Source organism: Chinchilla lanigera, unplaced genomic scaffold (genome assembly GCF_000276665.1).
Source record: "Chinchilla lanigera isolate Chin_1 unplaced genomic scaffold, ChiLan1.0 scaffold00051, whole genome shotgun sequence".
Taxonomy (NCBI): Eukaryota; Metazoa; Chordata; class Mammalia; order Rodentia; family Chinchillidae; genus Chinchilla; species Chinchilla lanigera.
This window is the reverse complement of record NW_004955452.1, coordinates 6,248,784-6,266,416: the sequence shown is the minus strand read 5'-3', so window position 1 is coordinate 6,266,416 and position 17,633 is coordinate 6,248,784. Positions and strand designations below refer to the sequence as shown.

General features: G+C 49.5%; 2 protein-coding genes across 3 annotated transcripts in view; one reads left to right on the top strand and one right to left on the bottom strand.

Moving 5' to 3' along the window:
- The window catches only part of Nudc (nudC nuclear distribution protein), a 16,894-nt gene extending 11,977 nt beyond the window's left edge, over window positions 1–4,917 (bottom strand). The window contains exons 1-2 of one of the 2 annotated variants that reach the window (XM_013519684.1): window positions 4,706–4,917; window positions 1,847–1,924 (exon numbers count right to left, since the gene is read on the bottom strand). In XM_013519684.1, coding sequence (XP_013375138.1) covers window positions 1,847–1,924; window positions 4,706–4,786 — 159 coding nt within the window. In that variant the 5' untranslated portion in view covers window positions 4,787–4,917. The remainder of the gene's footprint in view (window positions 1–1,846; window positions 1,925–4,705) is intronic. The other variant, XM_005394887.2, reaches the window with a different exon arrangement.
- A 7,958-nt stretch (window positions 4,918–12,875) lies between these two features.
- Nr0b2 (nuclear receptor subfamily 0, group B, member 2) lies at window positions 12,876–15,370 on the top strand. The gene is made up of 2 exons (XM_005394886.2): window positions 12,876–13,469; window positions 14,769–15,370. The coding sequence occupies exons 1-2, from the start codon at window positions 12,935–12,937 to the stop codon at window positions 15,008–15,010; spliced, it is 777 nt and encodes a 258-aa protein (XP_005394943.2). The 5' UTR covers window positions 12,876–12,934; the 3' UTR covers window positions 15,011–15,370.
- The last annotated feature ends 2,263 nt before the right edge of the window (window positions 15,371–17,633 follow it).

The following is a 17,633-nucleotide window of genomic DNA, read 5'->3' as shown; positions in this document are numbered from 1 at the left end:
CTTGATTAGAGTTTACACATTTTCAAACCATTAATATGCACTAAGCAAATCATCCTCTAGAGAGACTGTCTCACTTCGTTAGCTCATACAATCTCCTCCACCTTCCCCAGTGGGAGTAGCACAAAAAAAAAATTTTTTTTTTTTTTTTTGAGACAAGGTCTGCTATGCAGTTCAGGCTGGCCTGGAACCCCCAGCGATCCTCCTGCTTCAGCCTCCTAGTGCTGGGATTACAGGCGTGCACCACCATGGTGGTATACCCATGTAATCCCAGCACTTAGAAGGCTATTCACTATTTTTTTAAAGCTATACTGTGAGAACTAATAAAAAAAAAGACCATGACTATATTCCCTTCTGTAACCCTGAAGTGTCTGGCCAAGGACCCCTCACAAGCACAGCGTTAACTGTGCTAGAACCAGAACGTGGAACTGGTACTGCCAACTCCTCTTCGTACAGAGCAGCCTCAGAGCATCAAGACATTTTCTAGAGCATCTCAGCTCAGTTTTACAAAATGTCTATTTTTTTTTTTTTTTTTTAGTCTTTTTGAGACAGGGTCTCTCTATGCAGTTCAGACTGGGCTTCAGCTCACTTTGTAGCCCGGGCTGGCCTTGAACTCGCAACAATCCCCCTGCCTCAGCTTCCCGAGTGCTGGGATTACAGGTATGCGCCACCATGCCTGGCACAAAATGTCTATTACTGTCTCAAATTTAAGTAAAATAAAAAATTATGGATATTTAAAAAAAAAAAAATCACAGTTCAGTGAGTTTCCACTCTCATTATTTACCCATTTGTTTTTCTTCTTTTGAGACAGGTTCTCACTATGTAGGCCAAGCTGGGCTCTAAGTCTTGATCGCACTGCCTCAGCCTCCCAAGTGCTGGGATTACAGGGGTGTTGCCACCATGTCTGACATGATTACCAATCTTCTTCAAAAACATAATTATAAATTAAAGAATCAGAAGGAGGTCAGAACTAGCACCACAAACCCAATCCCCAAACCACTGAATTTTGGGTCACTATACCTGGGAAGACAATGGATTAGCTGACTCTGAATTTTCCTAAACGCCTCTCTTCTGAGCTTTGATTTCTACATTTGCCCACTCATTTCTCAGCTAAATAATTAGTTAAGGGGCCGGGGATATAGCTCAGCGGCACAAATGCCTGCCTGGCAAGTGCAAGATCCTGAGTTCAATTTGCAGCACCGAAAATAAGTAAATGAACAAATGAATAAATAAATAGTTAAAACCTTTAGTGAAAAGAGAATCAAGAAGCTCTTGCGACAGTGGGCACAGTGCACACACCTGTAATCCCCGCATTTAGGCGGCTGAGGCCTTGTGATTTCAAAGCCAACCTGTACTGGGGCTGGGGATTTGGCTCAGCGGCACAGCGCCTGCCTGGCAAGCGCAAGGTCGTGAGTTCAATTCCTGGTACCGGAGAAAAACCAAAAAAAAAAGCCAACCTGTACTACACAAAATGAACCTCTCTTTTAAAAAAAAAGCAGCACTGTGTCATAGTACCAGCGACACAAGGCAGGTTTTCAACCCTGGTTGTCTTAAACTAGGCTCAAAACTTTGCAAAAGGTGCAAAACATCTGAGCCAATTTTCTTATCTATCTAAAATGGGGACAGTTAACAAGTGTTCCTCTCATAAAACTGCTAAAGAATCACAGGAAACAGCTGGACAATGCACCCCACAAGGAGGAGTCTTCAATGACAGCTTGCTTCCCTTCTCCCAAGCTTCATCCTAGGCATTCAGCCTCTAGTAGAAGTTCCCATTATGCTAAAGGAAGGCCAGATGAATGTTCCTTTTGAACGGAGACCTGCCCAAGAGACAGGAGCCTCCAACACTCACCTTCTCTGCCATCCCCTCTTCTCCTCCAATGAAAAAGTCCGTTTTGCGTCGAAGGAAGCTGAAAAAGGTGTTCACAAGCTGAAAGAGAGAGAGAGAAGCCTGGAGCTGCGGGGTGCCGTGCTAGGTACCCTCAAGTGCACAGAAGGCAACTTCCTTAGTCCAGGGGGGACTGCTTCACTGAGCCTCCCGGCCAGGCCCCCTTGGTCACTCCCACTAGCAAGCCTGCCCTACCCTTCTCTGACTTCTTGTGTGTATCTGTGTACACGATCCACTTTTGTTGTGGCGCTAGAAGCAGCTTGAACATATAGAATACTGTTCCTCTTTAGCTAGGCCCTAAAATGCCTAAACTCAACTTTCACCTCCAGAAAGTAGAACATCTATCAAAATCCCAAGAGAGCCAGGAAGGGAGCAAATGAAACCACTTCCATGAAGCTTAAAATGGATTAACTCTGGCTGAAGGACCAATGTAACCAAGTGCCTGAATTTGAGCACGGGACCAAGGGATTAGCTAGGTGACTTGGGGGAGCTTCTGAACTAACACTGCAGGACCCACTTCTAGGACCTTCTGAAGGTCACGTGAGGTAATGGGGATGAGCCTTTCACGGTGTCTGCCATACAGCAAAAGTCTCACTCGTAGAAGGTAAAATCATCTTAACACTGGAACCATCAACCATGGCAACAGACAGTTGCTAAATCATAACTTGTCTCAGGATCTTTTAAATTTACAGTGGTATAAAAACAACATACGTACAGAAATCAAATTTTGAATTCTGATCATTCATTGGGCCAGCAATGTGTCTGTTCTCTTGCAATGCTAGGCAGTGAGCCTCAGCTCCTCACCAGCTACTCCATCATGAGGGCAATGAACCTAGGATCTACAGTGCACTGTGTTGCTAAGCTGTGATGTTTAGTAAATGAGATTTTTTTTTTTGATAGCAGAAATTGAACTCAGGACCTCACACTTGCCAGGCAGGCACTGCACCGCGGAGCTATACCCAAGACACATTTTCCTGCTCAATCGTATTTCCAACTTACAATGGTTTTATCAGGATGCAACTCCACTGAATGTCAAAAAGCACCTATCTATATATGCTCAAAGCAATTCTTGCTAAATCTAGTAGTAACATAGGGTCAGCACAAATAAGCCCTTTTATTTGTCTGAGTGGTTCTAAGTCTGATGCTAGAATTATCTCAGCAATTCTTGTTTCTAGACACTTTTTCAATTTACTCAAAAATAAACTCACTCCCAAATCCATTTTGTGTCAATAATTTAGGGGACTGGTGACAAAGAGCCTTTTCACATTTGTAGAGCAGAAACACCCTACAATCTCAAAGGGTTTACAAATCCTTGATCACTATAGGCAACTAGGGACAGAGTGAGAATGGAAACTCAGTGGAAGCCTGTCCCCAGTGTGACACAAAATCTGCAGTAGACTGTGCGGAGTACACTGACCCAAGGAGCTTGGTATGTCCAGGTCAAGAGCTTTACAGTGATCAAGTCCCTGTCGCTCTCTCTGGCTTTCTGGGGCTTTAAGGAATGTGGGTTCTGTTTTTTTGTTTTGTTTTGTTTGGAATGTGGGTTCTAACCTAATTTCTCTTCTTTTTTTTTTTTTTTTTTTTTTTTTTTTGTCCTTTTGAGACAGGGTCTTGCTATGCAGTTCAGGCTGGCCTTGAGCTCACTGTGTAGCCCAGGCTGGTCTGGAACTCCCAACGATCCTCCTGCCTCAGCCTCCCAAGCGCTGGGATTACAGGCGTGTGTCACCACGCCAGGCCTGACCTAACCTCAACAGCCTTTTCTACTTCTAATTTCTGTTTCTGCTTGAGAAAACGAAGTACAGAATCTGTGTTACTAGTTGGGCCTTGTCATTTATACAAAATAAGTTACTGTGTCACACACAATGAGTTATTTGTCACTGGGCACGATTGTTCATAAAATGCTCTTTGTCAGCTCCAGAAGAGCCAAGTGCAGGATTCCCAGAATCCAGCTGTTTGAGGGTTTCACACACAACAATCATTCGTGACAAACACATGTTGAATGAACAAGTCTCCCTGAAAACTCAGTCCTTCAAGACACTACTCTCCTGTAACTAGAAACAGGGATTTGTAGTTCCGTCTTCTACACAGAAAAAGTGAGGCTTGAAGAGATGGAAAGGTCCCAAATTGGTATGCGATGGAAACCAACTGTAAATCCAGATATCCTATTCCCTCATTCAAGGCCTAAAACGCTGGGTGTGGTGGCGAACACCTGTAGTCTCAGCACTCAGGAGGCTGAGGCAGGAGGAACATTGAGAGCATGAGGCCAGTCTGGGCTACATAAATTCGAGGCTGGCCTGCACGGGACCCTGTCTACAAAAAAAAAGAAAAAAAAAGGGGGGGGTGCTAAAAAGACCAGGTGTTAACATCACCCAGCTCTCCAGCCCCCACCCCGCACACTTTGATGGGGGGGCTCTAAGTCTGGGTAAATGCAAATCACGATGCGATAGTTCAAAGGATGTTCTTCGGCCGCAGCGATCTAGGGGAAACGCGGCCAGTGCGTGCGTGGCACCAATGAGTGAACGGGGGAGTCCTAAGGCTCTGGGGAGATTCTGGAAGAGAACAGGAAGCGCAGAACTGCTAAGACAGTAACTACTGAGGGGCGTCTAGGGGCTGGGACAGAGAGCAGAGGCGGAGCCCTCCGGCACCGCGGCCGGGCCGGAAGCTGGGGCGTAGTCAGAATGCAGGGGAATCCCTGGCGCCCGCGAGGCCAACGGGGGTCGACCGCGACCCTCAAAGGAAGAGCAGGATGGAGGGAACGTGGCGAGCGCGACGCGTGGGCGAGCGCGGCCGAGCCCGGTGGGCCGACGCCGCGAGGGCCGTTACCTCCTGCACGCCGCCTTCGTGCTGTTGTGCCATGGCCAGCAACATGCCGTCGAAACGCTCCTCCTCCTGCTCTCCGCCCATCGCGCCGTCCCCGACCCACGCTCGGTGGTCTGCACTCGCGTCCCGCGCCCTGCCCGCTTCTTCAGACCGCCTTAAGGCCTAACCGCTCTGGTCGCCCGCTTCCGCAGCGGAGCCGGAAACACGCACGCGCCCCACCGCCCAGGCCCGCCTCCTCTCTCTCTTCCCGCCTCCCTCCAGCCCCATGACCACTTACCGCGCGGCAAATAGCCCGCTTCGCAGCCCATTGGTTGATGTGCCGAGCCAATCAACAAGCGCGTCCGCGAGGCGGTGGGCGGAACCAAAGGTCCAGGAGTTTGGCTTAAGTTGCTATGGTCACCAGATACTCTTGGAGCCCTCTAGAAAGCCCTGGACTCAGATGGGGGAGGAAGCGGGGGAGATGAAAAAAGGACTAGCTTTGCTTCGTGTTGCTAATGACCTCCCATCTTGTAGCACAGCGGAACCGCAAGTGCCTTTAGTCACCTCTAACACCCCTACGTGAGGCAACTGAGATTTAAAAGGCACTTGGCAGAGCAGCCTAGCCTACCTCCGTTGCTACACCCACGTATGCACACAAGGACAGCTTTATGGGCATACAAACCCCATTTGCACTTTAGGAGGTGTCACAGTTTGGATCATAAACGTCCCCCAAAAGCTCATGCATTGAAGGATTTGCACCCAAAGCAGCAGTGTTCATAGTGGGCCCTGTGGGGGTGATTTGATCAAGAGGGTGCTGACCTCGTCAGTTGGGGAGGGGGCTTTGTTATCAAAACCAGCTCTCTGCTGGGCATGGTGTTGCCCGCCTAGAGCAACACTAGGAGAAGGAAGATTTGGGGCTGCCTGTACTACACAGTTAGTCTAAGCCCAGCCTACATAGTGCTCAACATAGATAGTGGTTTGTTTGATTTTTTTTGGTACTGGAAATTGAACTCAGGACCTCGTGCTTGCCAGCCAGGTGCTTATGTCACTGAGCTATATCCCCAGCCCTTTTTTTTTTTTGGTACCGGGAATCAAACTCATGACCTCAGGCTTACCAGGCAAGCGCTTATGCCACTGAGCTACATCCCTGGCCCCCAGCCTACATAGAGACCTTGTCTCAGAAAACCAAAACCACCGAGTTTGGTGGCTCCTACCTGTAATTCTGGCACTCTGGGAGGCTGAGGCAGCGGGGTCACAAGTTCAAGCCCAGCCTGGGCAATTTAGTGACTTCGTGACTTACTCTGTCTCAAACAAACAGTCTGGGCTGTACCTCAGTGCAAGCTTTCTGTCTGCTCCACCGCATGCTCCCTGCTTCTCGGCTGTGTGTCACCAGCGGCCCAGACAGGCCGGGGCCAAGCAACCATGGACTGAATTGCGAGCCAGAGGAAATCATTCCTTTTTCTAAACTGTTCACCTGTAATCCCAGCACTCGGTAGACCGAGGCAGGAGGATCCTTGCGAGTTCAAGGCCAGCCTGGGCTACAAAGTGAGACAGCCCTGACTGCATAGCAAGACCCTGTCTCAAAAAGCCAAAAAAAAAAAAAAAAAAAAAAAAAAATTGTTCTCCTCAGGTATTTTTTTCATAGCAATGGAAGGTTGACTAATGCAGGTCTCTATGCTTAAGGTTGACACTCTAAGTTAAGTGAAGTTAACACTTCACTTGTAGCCTTGAAATTCTCAGTAATTGCTAAATAAAGATCCCCACTTTTCACTTTACATCGGTCCCCACAAATTGTGTAACAGGTGCTGTTAATGACTCCTATTAATGCTAGCACGGTTTGTCCCGTGCTGTGGACTCCTTCTAGAGAGTCTTTCCAGGTTCTTGTTGTCCTGAACAAAGACTTGGACAACTGAAAAAGATAACAAGGTTTTAGATTTATTAAAGGTAAGAGGCCAAACATGGTGGCGCACAACTGTAATCCCAGCACTTGGGAGGCTGAGGCAGGAGAATCACCATGAGTTCAAGGCCAGCCTCAACTGCATAGGAAAATCCTGTCTCAAAAAGACAATAAATGATAAATAGGAAAAGAAGGACACTCTGCAGAGTGACAACTGACCACTAAGAGCACAGTGGCCATGCAGGGTTAGGGGAGGCCTTCTTTGTATTTCCTGTTCTTCAGGCTGATGTCAGATCGATTGCCATCCTATCAAAAACCTGCTTGATCTCATACCAGAAGAACTGAGAATAACACTTTCTGGTTGGTCCCAGATGCCGGTCTTGTTTTTCTGAGCATGTGTCCTATATCTCTGTGATTGACAGATCACACTCACATCCTAAATTTCTGGCCTCATTAAATATGGGGGCTGGTTTCCAGCAATTTCAGGACAACGTCTACACTTATTCAATAAATTCAGCATCTTAGTTCTTTTGAAGATTCTCCCCTGTGATTCTTTATATTTCTTCGAGGCCCTGCATCACATATTTGTTTCTTCTGGATTATGCCCTTCAATGTACATGTGTGCTTTAATATCACTTTTTTTAAACTACTGCTTGAGCCCATGCTCTTTCTGCTGCCATCACGTTTTCAGTTCATTAACAGCAAGACCTGAAAAGATTGCTGTATTTTCCTTTCGAGGCAGGGTCTTGCTATATAGTTCAGGCTGGCCTTGAGCTCACTTTGTAGCCCAGGCTGGTCTCGAACTTGCAATGATCCTCCTGCCTCAGCCTCCAGAGTGCTAGGATTATAGGTGTGTACCACCATGCCCTCCCTGTCCCGAAATTTTTTTTTAAAAAAATTTTTTTAAAGAGTGCTGCCCGGAGGCCAGGGATATAGCTCAGCAGCCCAGCACCTGGGTGGCAAGCACAAGGTCCTGAGTTCGATTCCTGGTACCAAAAAAAAAGAAGAGCACTGTACTATTTCTTCATTTCCTCACCTTCTACCTCTCTCCAGTTTACTTGAATTAGTCTTAAAGGGCTTAGAAAAAGTCACAACACTATATATCACCAAAGCAAATGAACAATTATTATTTTACCTGACCTCTTAGCTATATGTGATACAAGTAACCCTTCTTTCAAAGAACACTTTTCTTCCTTAAGGTTTCTGTTATGGACTGAACTGTGCTCCCCCAAGATTCATATGTTAAAGCTCTAACCCCAACGTGACTGCATTTGGAGAAAGGGTCTTCAAAGAGGTCATTACGGTTACATGATTTTGTACATGTGGGGCCCTAATCCAAGAGGACTGGTGTCCTTACAGGAAGAGGAACAGACACCATGGGTGCACACAGTGGAAAGGCCAGGCCAAGGACACAGTGAGAAGGCAGTTGCCATCTGCAAACCATCTCTGATACCAGACTCAGAGCTACAGAGAACAGCACTGACTCTCCCTCTTTGGACTAGGGACACTGAGAATTGGCCCATGTCCCTTGCTTCAGACTGAAGGTGCCCAAGAACAGGATTCATCTCTTCTATCAGAATAAGGACTCTGTGGGCTGCCCTGGGTCACTCCATCAGATTTCAGGTTCCCAAAGTCAGAACTGTGCCTCCCCACTCAATATTGAGGTCAGAGCCTGGGCCAAGGGCAGCTGATGGCCCATCAGTCTCTGACCCCAGCTTCCCACCTCCAAAAGAAAATGACGCCTGTCAGGTCAGGGCTTTAGAGATTCAGCAAGGCTTTTCCTTACACTCAGGGACTCCAAAACAGACACCCCAGTCTTCAGGCCACACAAAGAGCTCAGAGAACAACATTTCCTCATGGGGTTAAAAAAAAAAATTCAAGACATGGCCAGGCATGGAGGTGAATGCCTGTAATCCCAGCACTCGGGAGGCTGAGGCAAAAGGTTCACCGTGAGATCAAAGCCAGCGTGGGCTACATAGTGAGTTCAAGGCCAGCCTGAACTACAAAATGAGAATCTCTCTCAAAAACAAAAACAAAAAAAAGATGACACTGGCTTAGCCAGAAAAAAACTAAAGAACACATAAAACCCAAGACATGAAACCAGGGACCTAGCTGACAGCCCAGCAGAGGGCCTCTCCCCCTTCAACTTCCTTTTCCAGAAAAGGGAAGTGACAGCAACCATGATGACAAGTGTCATGTACAGAGCACTTGTTGTATGTCCTCACAGACACCAAGGAAAGGCCCTGTCAGAGCAGATTTCCCATAAAGCTAAGAGGCTGGGGCTGGGGCATAGCTCAGTGGTGGAGCCCTTGCCCAGTGGGGGTGAGGCCCTGGCTTCCATGCTCAACACTGCAAATTAGCGGGGTGGCGCACGCCTGTAATCCCAGCACTCGGGAGGCTGAGGCAGGAGGATTGCTGCGAGTTCAAGACCAGCCTGGGCTACAAAGTGAACTCAAGGCCAGCCTGAACTGCAAAGCAAGACCCTGTCTCAAAAAAAAACAAAACAAAAAAAACCCTGCAAATTTAGGGCCCTGCACTTCCACACAGGCACATCTTAGGCACTAAGAAAAGCCCCAGCAATGTCTTTGTAGGTCAAATATAGAATTTATTTTTCCTTTTAACTTGAACAAGTAAAATTTTTGAACTACAACTGGTTAAGATGACTGTTTTTTCCCACTCTATCCGACTTTCCCTAGAATCAGGTGATGTCAAAGAGGCCACAAGGACTTGAGGATGCAACTAAAGGGAAGTTGTACTGGAGATGCATTTGGTTTGGAATTGGTGGGAGAGAGTTAGATGGCTGGTGTCCTTGCGAACTCTCCTGGCGTAGACAGAAATTATCTACAAACAATCCTGTCATTCACAGTGTGCCATTACCATGCTGAGCCAGAGGTCTCATCCCAACGAAAATGATTCCCAGCACACCAGAAATTCTTTCAGTCCTCACACGTGCAAACTGTCCCTTCATAATGACACTAACTCAGAAAGGAAGTTCTCTCTCATAAGGAAGATATGGAATCTATATCATTATCTCAGATGTTCTCTGCAGAGTTTTCTTTTTTTTTTTTCTTTAGTACTAGGGCATGTGTGTGTGTGTGTGTGTGTGTGTGTGTCTTTTTGAGACAGGGTCTCGCTATGCAGTTCAGGCTGGCCTTGAGCTCACTTTGTAGCCCAGGCTGGTCTCGAACTCCCAACAATCCCTCTGCCTCAGCCTCCCAAGTGCTGGGGTTACAGGTGTACACCACCACACCAGGCTTTACTACTAGGGTTTAAACCGAAGGCCTTCGTGCTGAGTTACCACCCCATCCCATTTTTTACTTTTTATTTTGAGAGAGGATCTTGCTAAGTTTCCCAGCTTGGGTTTGAACAGGTGCTCTTTCTCCTTAGCCTTCCACAGTGCTGGGATTATAGGCCTCTGCCACAATCTTTTATTTTTGTGGTGCTGGGGATGAAACCCAGGGCTTCCCACATGCTGGGCAAGGACTCAACCACTGAGCTAGACCCTCAGCCCTAGTTTTCTTCTTTTTCTTTTGAAAAGAATTATACCAAGTAAATTTTATCAAAATTCCTATTACAAAGACTAAACATGGTGGTGCATGTCTGTAATCACAGCACTCAGGAGGCTGAGGCAGGATGATTGCTATGAGTTCAAGGCCACGCTAGGCTACATAATGAATTCAAGGCCAGCCTGGAGTATACAGCAAGATCCTGCCCCAGGAAAACAAAAATAAAGTGAAACAAAACCAAAAAACACAAACAAAACTTCTACTGCAAATTTATAAACAGTATTACAAATAGCAAATATGTCTATGTGTGCAGTGTTTTACGTATCCTAACCACCAAGAATAATTTCTGTTTTTGTGTGTGATGCTGGGGATTGACCCCAAGGTCTCACACATCCTAGAAAAGTGCTTAACCCAGAATGAGTTGTTTGGAGTACTGGTTCAGTACAAGTTTGAAAAGTTGGTATCTCATTATAGGAGAAAACAAAGGAATATTCACAGAATGATGGTGGTGTGTCAAAAAGATATAGACTCTGCCAGATGTGGTGGCACACACCTATAACCCCAGCATTCGGGAGGCTGAGGCAGGAGGATTGTTGCAAGTTTGAAACCAGCCTGGACTACACAGTGAGCTCAAGGCCAGCCTGAACTGCATAGAGAGACCCTGTCTCAAAAAAAAAAAGATATAAAATCCAAGCCAAGTTCAGTGGCATATACCTGTAATCCCAGCTACTCAGAGACTGAAGCAGGAGGATCACAAGTTCAAGGCCAGCCTGGGTAACTTGGGGAGACCTTATCTCAAAATAAATTTAAAAGAGTTGGGGATATATCTCAGTGATAGTACACCCTTGAGTTTGATCTCCAGCACAAAAGGGAGAGAGAGAGAGAGAGAGGTTGAAGGAACTCCCACTGGCCAATTCTGTGATGATCTATCAGTATAAATACTAACACTTTACTAGCTACTGAATACATAAGAGACCACAAGTTCATACTCATCTAAACAAAAACAAACAAATACATACATACAAACATTCACAGTGTGAAAAGGAGTATCTACACAGTTTCAAAATATCTCTTTGAAAAATGCTGATATATTACAAAGGGGAAAAGTGTAACTCAGTGGGGAAGCCTGGCAGGTATCACTTTAATCAAATGACCAGAGCAAGCATGGAACAGACTGAAATGTTTGCTACCTGATAGAGTGTATCAAGAAGAATTGAGAGCCAGTTGTGGTGACACCTGCCTCTCTGGGAGGCTGAGGCAGGGAGATCACAAGTTTGAGCCCATCCTGGGCAATTTAGCAACTTACTGAGATCTTCCCACAAAAAAAAAAAAAAAAAAAAAAAAAAAGGGCTGGAAATGTAGCTCGGTGTGAGGTCCTGGGTTCAAGCTCCAAAATTTTTTTTGTGGAAAAAAAATGTATAAAATATGCATGCCTACTGCTCTGCGCTTCATCCTTCAGGAGAGGCTGGCAGGAAGCTGAGCTTCCACCCTCTATGCCGGGCCGCTGTCACCTGACATCCAGGACCTCACTCTGTCCTCATGGCAGCTCTGCAAGGAGCCTTATTGTCCCAGCGGCTCTGAGGCTCGGAAACGACACAGGATCATCCCAAATCACCCAGCTGGGACATGATGGAGTCAGAGGTAGATGCCTGGGCTGGCAGCATTGGAGCCTCTGTTTTTCCCCATCCAGGGCACCAGGGCTACAGAAGGCCTGCCAGGCTGAGCTGGCCAAGGTCCAGGGACACGGCCCAATGGAGGACTGCCTCCCCTCCCCTCCCCTCCCCGACACTCCTGAAACCTAGGGCAGGCGCTGTGTACGCAGACCACAGGTGGGAAGGTTTGCAACATCTGCAGCGCAGGAAGCAGCAAGGGCCACGGCAGCAGCCACTCACTCTGGGAAACTCAGTTTCTATCTGCACAATTAACCCAGCTGATCCAGAGGAACAGACAAGGACTTTGAGGTCAGGTAGATCTGAGCTCTGTCCCTTCCTGTCGGGGTGACCTTAGGCAAAGCACTTCACCTTTTCTTCTTCACAGAGGAAAAACCTATGTTGCAGAGCAGCTCTCAATAGTAGAGTGGAACCTGGCTGACACGTAGTAGGTGCTCAATAAGTGGCAGCTATATTTCATAATCATCATAGCACAGCCGCTTAGGAGCTGCAGGAATCCAGGCTCGGGTTGGGGCTCTGAAAGACCTTTTTCCTGTAGGGGCCCCAGAAGTGGAGCGAGAGGAAGGGGCCTCTGGACTGCACCTTGGGCAAAGTCCTCCCAGCCCCCTATGTCCTGGCTCCCTTCCCTGCAGCCTGTTTCTTACCGACAACAGGAGCAGGGCCCCAAGGTTAGGCAAACAACTAGCGATAAGGCACTTCCAGGCTGGGCCTTGTGTTCAAGGCTTGTCCAGCTCTGCGGCTGGCTTCCTGGCTTAGCAAGAACCCCGGGCTCGTGCGCACAGTTAGAGCGGGCACCAGCAGAACACCGGTCACAGCCACCTGCTGATTGTGCACCTGAGGCCTTGGTGCACTGGTACAGCCTGGGTTAATGACCCTGTTTATCCGCTTGAGTCATCAGATAAGGGGTAGCCGTGCAGCCGGCAGGCAGCCCTGTCTGTGGCACTTCATTGAGAGAGGCGATATCAATGCCACGTGGAGCTTCCAATGTCCCCTCCCCCGCCACTTCCCCACCAGTCCTGGCAGGGTCAGTGTGTGTGCGTTGTTTTTTTCAATGAACATGACTTCTAGAGTCAAGGTTGTCGGGCCATTCCCCTTCCCGCCCATCGGGGATATAAATAGCACCCACACTGAAGCTCAGAGGGCCAGAGAGCTGGGAAGAACTAAGAGCAGGTCTCCAACCATGAGCTCCAGCCAGCCCGGGGCCTGCCCGTGCCAGGGTGCTGTGGGCCGTCCAGCCATTCTGCATGCACTCCTGAGCCCCAGCCTCAGGGCCAGGCCCCCTGCACCCCCGTCCCGCTGCCTATGTAGGCAGCACCGGCCCGTCCGCCTGTGTGCACCTCACCGCACCTGCCGGGAGGCCTTGGATGTCCTGGCCAAGATGGTGGCCTTCCTCAGGAACCTGCCGTCCTTCTGCCAGCTTCTCCCTCAAGACCAGCGGCGCCTGCTGCAGGGATGCTGGGGTCCCCTCTTCCTGCTTGGCTTGGCCCAAGACACTGTGACCTTTGAGGTGGCCGAGGCCCCGGTGCCCAGCATACTCAAGAAGATCCTGCTGGAGGAGCCCAGCAGCGGTGCTGGCGGCGGCCAGCTGCCCGACAGGCCCCAGCCCTCGCTGGCTGCTGTGCGGTGGCTTCAGTGCTGCCTGGAGTCCTTCTGGAGCCTGAAGCTCGGCCCTAAAGAGTACGCCTACCTGAAAGGGACCATCCTCTTCAATCCAGGTGAGCTCCCAGACACAGCCATGGAGGGAGGGGCGGGGAGCAGCAGACCTCCTGGGGCTGCGCCTCTGCCCTGTCGTTCGGTCCTCACTACCTTCAAACCGCAGACCCACAGAAAACGCCCAGAGAGGCTAGCAAGTAGCTGAAGTCTCACAGCCAGGCAGAGCAGGAAGGGCTAGGAACTTAGGTCTGTTCCTCCCCAGACTGCGCTGTGCCCCTGGGCCTGAGAAGTTCGCTCGGAGCCTAGGGAATGGGGGCAGGCAGGGCAGCTGTGTCCCTCCTTGTCTCCAAGGGCAGACTGTGTGGTGACATTCTGAAGGTTACACTCCTCCAAGTTCTGAAAGACTACACAAAGGGGAGGGATGGAAGGGATTCTGGGGATAGGGAGGGAGTGCTTGGGAACCCCCCGCCGTGCACCCGCCACAAGGCCCTCTGGCAGTGGAAGGAAGCACAGGGCCCATTGTAGTGACAGCAGAGACCTATGTGACACTTGCCATATATGAGAGCCCATTCTCAGGGGGTGTGTTTTTGTTTTGTTCTGTTTGTTTTTTAAGACAGGGTCTCACGATGTAATTCAGGTTGGTCTTCATCTCACTGTGTAGCCCAGGCTGCCCTGGAACTCACAGTGATCCTCCTCCCACAGGGGCTAGGGAGACAGGTGTGTGCACCAAATCGGGCTTCTAAGGGTTTTACATATAGGTTCATGGAAGCCTCATAATGCCGAGCATGGTGGCGCACGCCTGTAATCCCAGCGCTCGGGAGGATCGCTGTGAGTTTGAGGCCAGCCTGAGCTACACAGTGAGTCCTGAACTACATAGCAAGACTCTGTCTCAAAAAAAAAAAACAAAAAACGAAGAACAAAAAAACCAAAAACAAATAAAAAAGCCTCGTAACAAGACAGTCATTATCCACAGTTTACAGATGAAGAAACTGAGGCACAAAGATGAAGTAACTTGCCCAAGGTTATTCATCTAATAAATGTCGGCGCTGGGACTTGAACCCAGGCGGCCAGGTTCTCAACAACCATTCTTCCATATTGCTCTATAAAGGGCAGGGGTGGCTAAAATGATAAATAATGCAGGCCTCAAAGGCCAAGCAAAGGTAGCAGGGGGCACGGAGGGTGCAGTCCAGCAGCAGAGCCGGTGTCCGGCATGTGAAAGGTTCTGAGTTCCATCCCGACTACTGCAGTGAGAGAGGGGTCACAGAAAGGCACCTGCTGGTGGCCTCAGGTCCCAGGGCAGCTTCGTTCTCTGGTGGCGGGGTAGGGGAGCTCACCAGCCTTCTTCCCCTCTCCGCCTGCAGACGTGCCCGGCCTCCACGCCTCCTCCCACATCGGGCGCCTGCAGCAGCAGGCACACTGGGCACTGTGTGAAGTCCTGGAGCCCTGGTACTCAGCAGGCCAAGGCCGGTTGGCCCGAGTCCTCCTCACCGCCTCCACCCTCAAGAGCATCCCCCCCAGCCTCCTCGGGGACCTCTTCTTCCGCCCCATCATTGGTGACATTGACATCGGTGGACTTCTTGAGGATATGCTTTTGCTGAGGTGACTTTGGGGAGGAGGCCCCCAGAGCAGTCCCTCAGCCAACCGCCTCCCTAGCTTGGACCTCCTTGGTGTGGACACAGGGCTTCAGCCACCTAGCGGGGCTTTGATGGTTTCCAGAGCCTCCTTCAGCGGGGATGCAGGTTTAGGCTTCCCGTATTGCCAGGGTTCCTGCTAACTTTTTTTGTTTTGTTTTGTTTTTTGTTTTTGTTTTTCTCCGGTACCAGGAACCAAACTCATGACCTTGCGCTTGCCAGGCAGGCGCTTTTGCCGCTGAGCTAAATCCCCAGCCCCTCTGCTAACTTTGTACAGAACTGAATTAAGTTATTGTTTTTGTAATAAAAGGTGTGACACCCTTAGAGCCTGATGCTGTAGTCTGTGTACATGGAAGGGGCCAGCTCAGCACCAGGGCCCAAGGGGAAGGAGCCTCGAGGAGAACAGGACCAGCCTCAGGCAGCTGCAAGATTGATTCATCACAGTGGGAAGGTGATTTCATTTCTGGGGGTGAAATGAGTTGGATCTTACACCTGGTCTGACTCCAAGGGTGGTATCAGTTCAAAATGTCAGCATCTCCTTGCCTTTATCCTTGAGCGGATGGGGTTTCTCTCCTTGTCCCCAAATCTCCTGGATTCCTTCTTTCTACAGGAAAGAAGGAATTGGTCTCTTACCTCAGGAAAAGTGGGGTCACAGCCAGTCAGGAAACAACCTATTTCCACGCTGAAACAGACGAGGTCACTGTGCTTTCTGTAGTTTGGGAAGATTCACCTCAGCTGCATTTGTGCAGCTGACAGAAAGAACGGTGCACTCCACTATTCTCCCAGTGCAAGGGGAGCTGGGGCCCAGGGAGGGGGTCTGCAAGCATGTTGGAGACTGAGGCAGGCCAACATCGAGATGGCTCATAGTGGCAGGGCCAACCTACTCGGCACATGCCTGTAATCTCAACACTCAGGAGGCTGAGGCAGGAGGATCACTCAGGAGGCTACAAAGTGAGTTCAAGGTCAGCCTGAACTGCATAGTGAGACCCTGTCTCAAAAACACACATACACACACACAAGTCTGAAACACTTCCGTGACAGTTTGTTCACAGCCACTTTCCAGAGCACCCGAGTCCCCTTCTACTGCCCCTCTGCCCAGCCCCTGTCCTGGAACCTCCTCCTGGACATTCCCATCCTCCAGCCACCCGGAGGCTGCACTTGGCCTCCGGCCTGCTCCATTCAGAGAATGGCTTGATCTCGTCTGATTGGTCTATGTCTGCACCTCCATGCTTGCTCAATATTTGGACCCAGTTGCAGGGTGGCTGACCTCAGATGGGCAGGAGGATGTGATAACAACGCGCACACACCTATAGGGCTTGCCAGCTCCTCCTTTCCCAGCTGCAAAGGCTGCCCTAACCACCCCCCGCTCTGCCACCAGTTTGGATTCTTCTCACAGAGGGCCAGGTTAATTATTGCTCAGTGAGAGGTCATTCTTTCAAGGACAACGGTCTAGGAGTCATCATGCAGGCCTCTCTCAGGCCTCCAGGTTAGCACCCTGGTAAATGGGCCATGTACCCAGGACAGCACCCCGTGCCAGCAGAAGAGACACCTGTGTGCCTACCCAGTTTCCCACTCACAAGCCTGACACTCAAGAGAGCAGAAACACACACATCAGACTCTACAACAGACACACCACCACTCAGAAACAGAACACAGATGCACCTGCACAGACACACAACCTCCCTCTCCTTCCTCCTCCCCGTCTCTCTCTCTCTCTCTCTCTCTCTCTCTCTCTCTCTCTCACACACACACACACACACACACACTCATATAACAGACCCGCCAAACCTACATGGCACAGAAAAGCACAACCTGGATACACTCACTCAGCACTGTGCAGCAGACCCAAGCCACACATCACAGCTCTGCCCCCAAAGATGGGGGACACAACACAGGGACACTCTCACACCAGGGCATGCACCTCATCCTCCCTACGTTATGGTAAAGAGAAAAGTAACTGGGGATATAGCTCAGCGGCACAGCGCCTGCCTGGCAAGTGCAAGGTCCTGAGTTCGATTTTCAGTACCAAAAAAAGCGGGGCATGGTGGCACACACCTGTAATTCCAGCACTTGGGAGGCTGAGGCAGGAGGATTGTTGTGAGTTCGAAGCCAGCCTGGACTACATATGTGAGTTCAAGGCCAGCCAGAACTGCATAGTGAGACCCTGTCTCAAAAAGACAAAACAAAAACAAACAAACAAAAAGAAAGGTGGCTGTCTAAGTAGGCAGACCTGCTGTCTACTCATCTTCAGGGTCTACCCAGGGCTCGGAAATCCAAGACAAACTGATCTGCCCAGCATCTACCTCAAGAAGCCAGTCACCCCTTTCTCCGTGGCGACCCTGACATCCAGCTGCCTCTCAATCGGTCCCTCCAGCCCGGACCCAATCGAATCTCTACACAGAAACATCTTTTACAGCCCAGAGCAAGCCCTGCCTGCCTCGCCTCCCACGAGATGCTCGAGCCCTGACGGAGGACGAGGCCTCTTTCTGGCGCACACCAGCCACTCTAACCTTGCAGATGCACGGGCTGGGGCTCAGCCTTTTTTTAAAATTTGGGGTCATTTTCTGTCTTTGATGCCTGTTCACTGATGCCTTC

Bases quoted from the DNA above. Each gene is read 5' to 3' on its own strand.
- Nr0b2 (XM_005394886.2), top strand. From the start codon at position 12,935: ATGAGCTCCAGCCAGCCCGGGGCCTGCCCGTGCCAGGGTGCTGTGGGC. The intron at 13,470-14,768 runs GTGAGCTCCCAG...CTCCGCCTGCAG, and splicing joins GACCATCCTCTTCAATCCAG to ACGTGCCCGGCCTCCACGCC.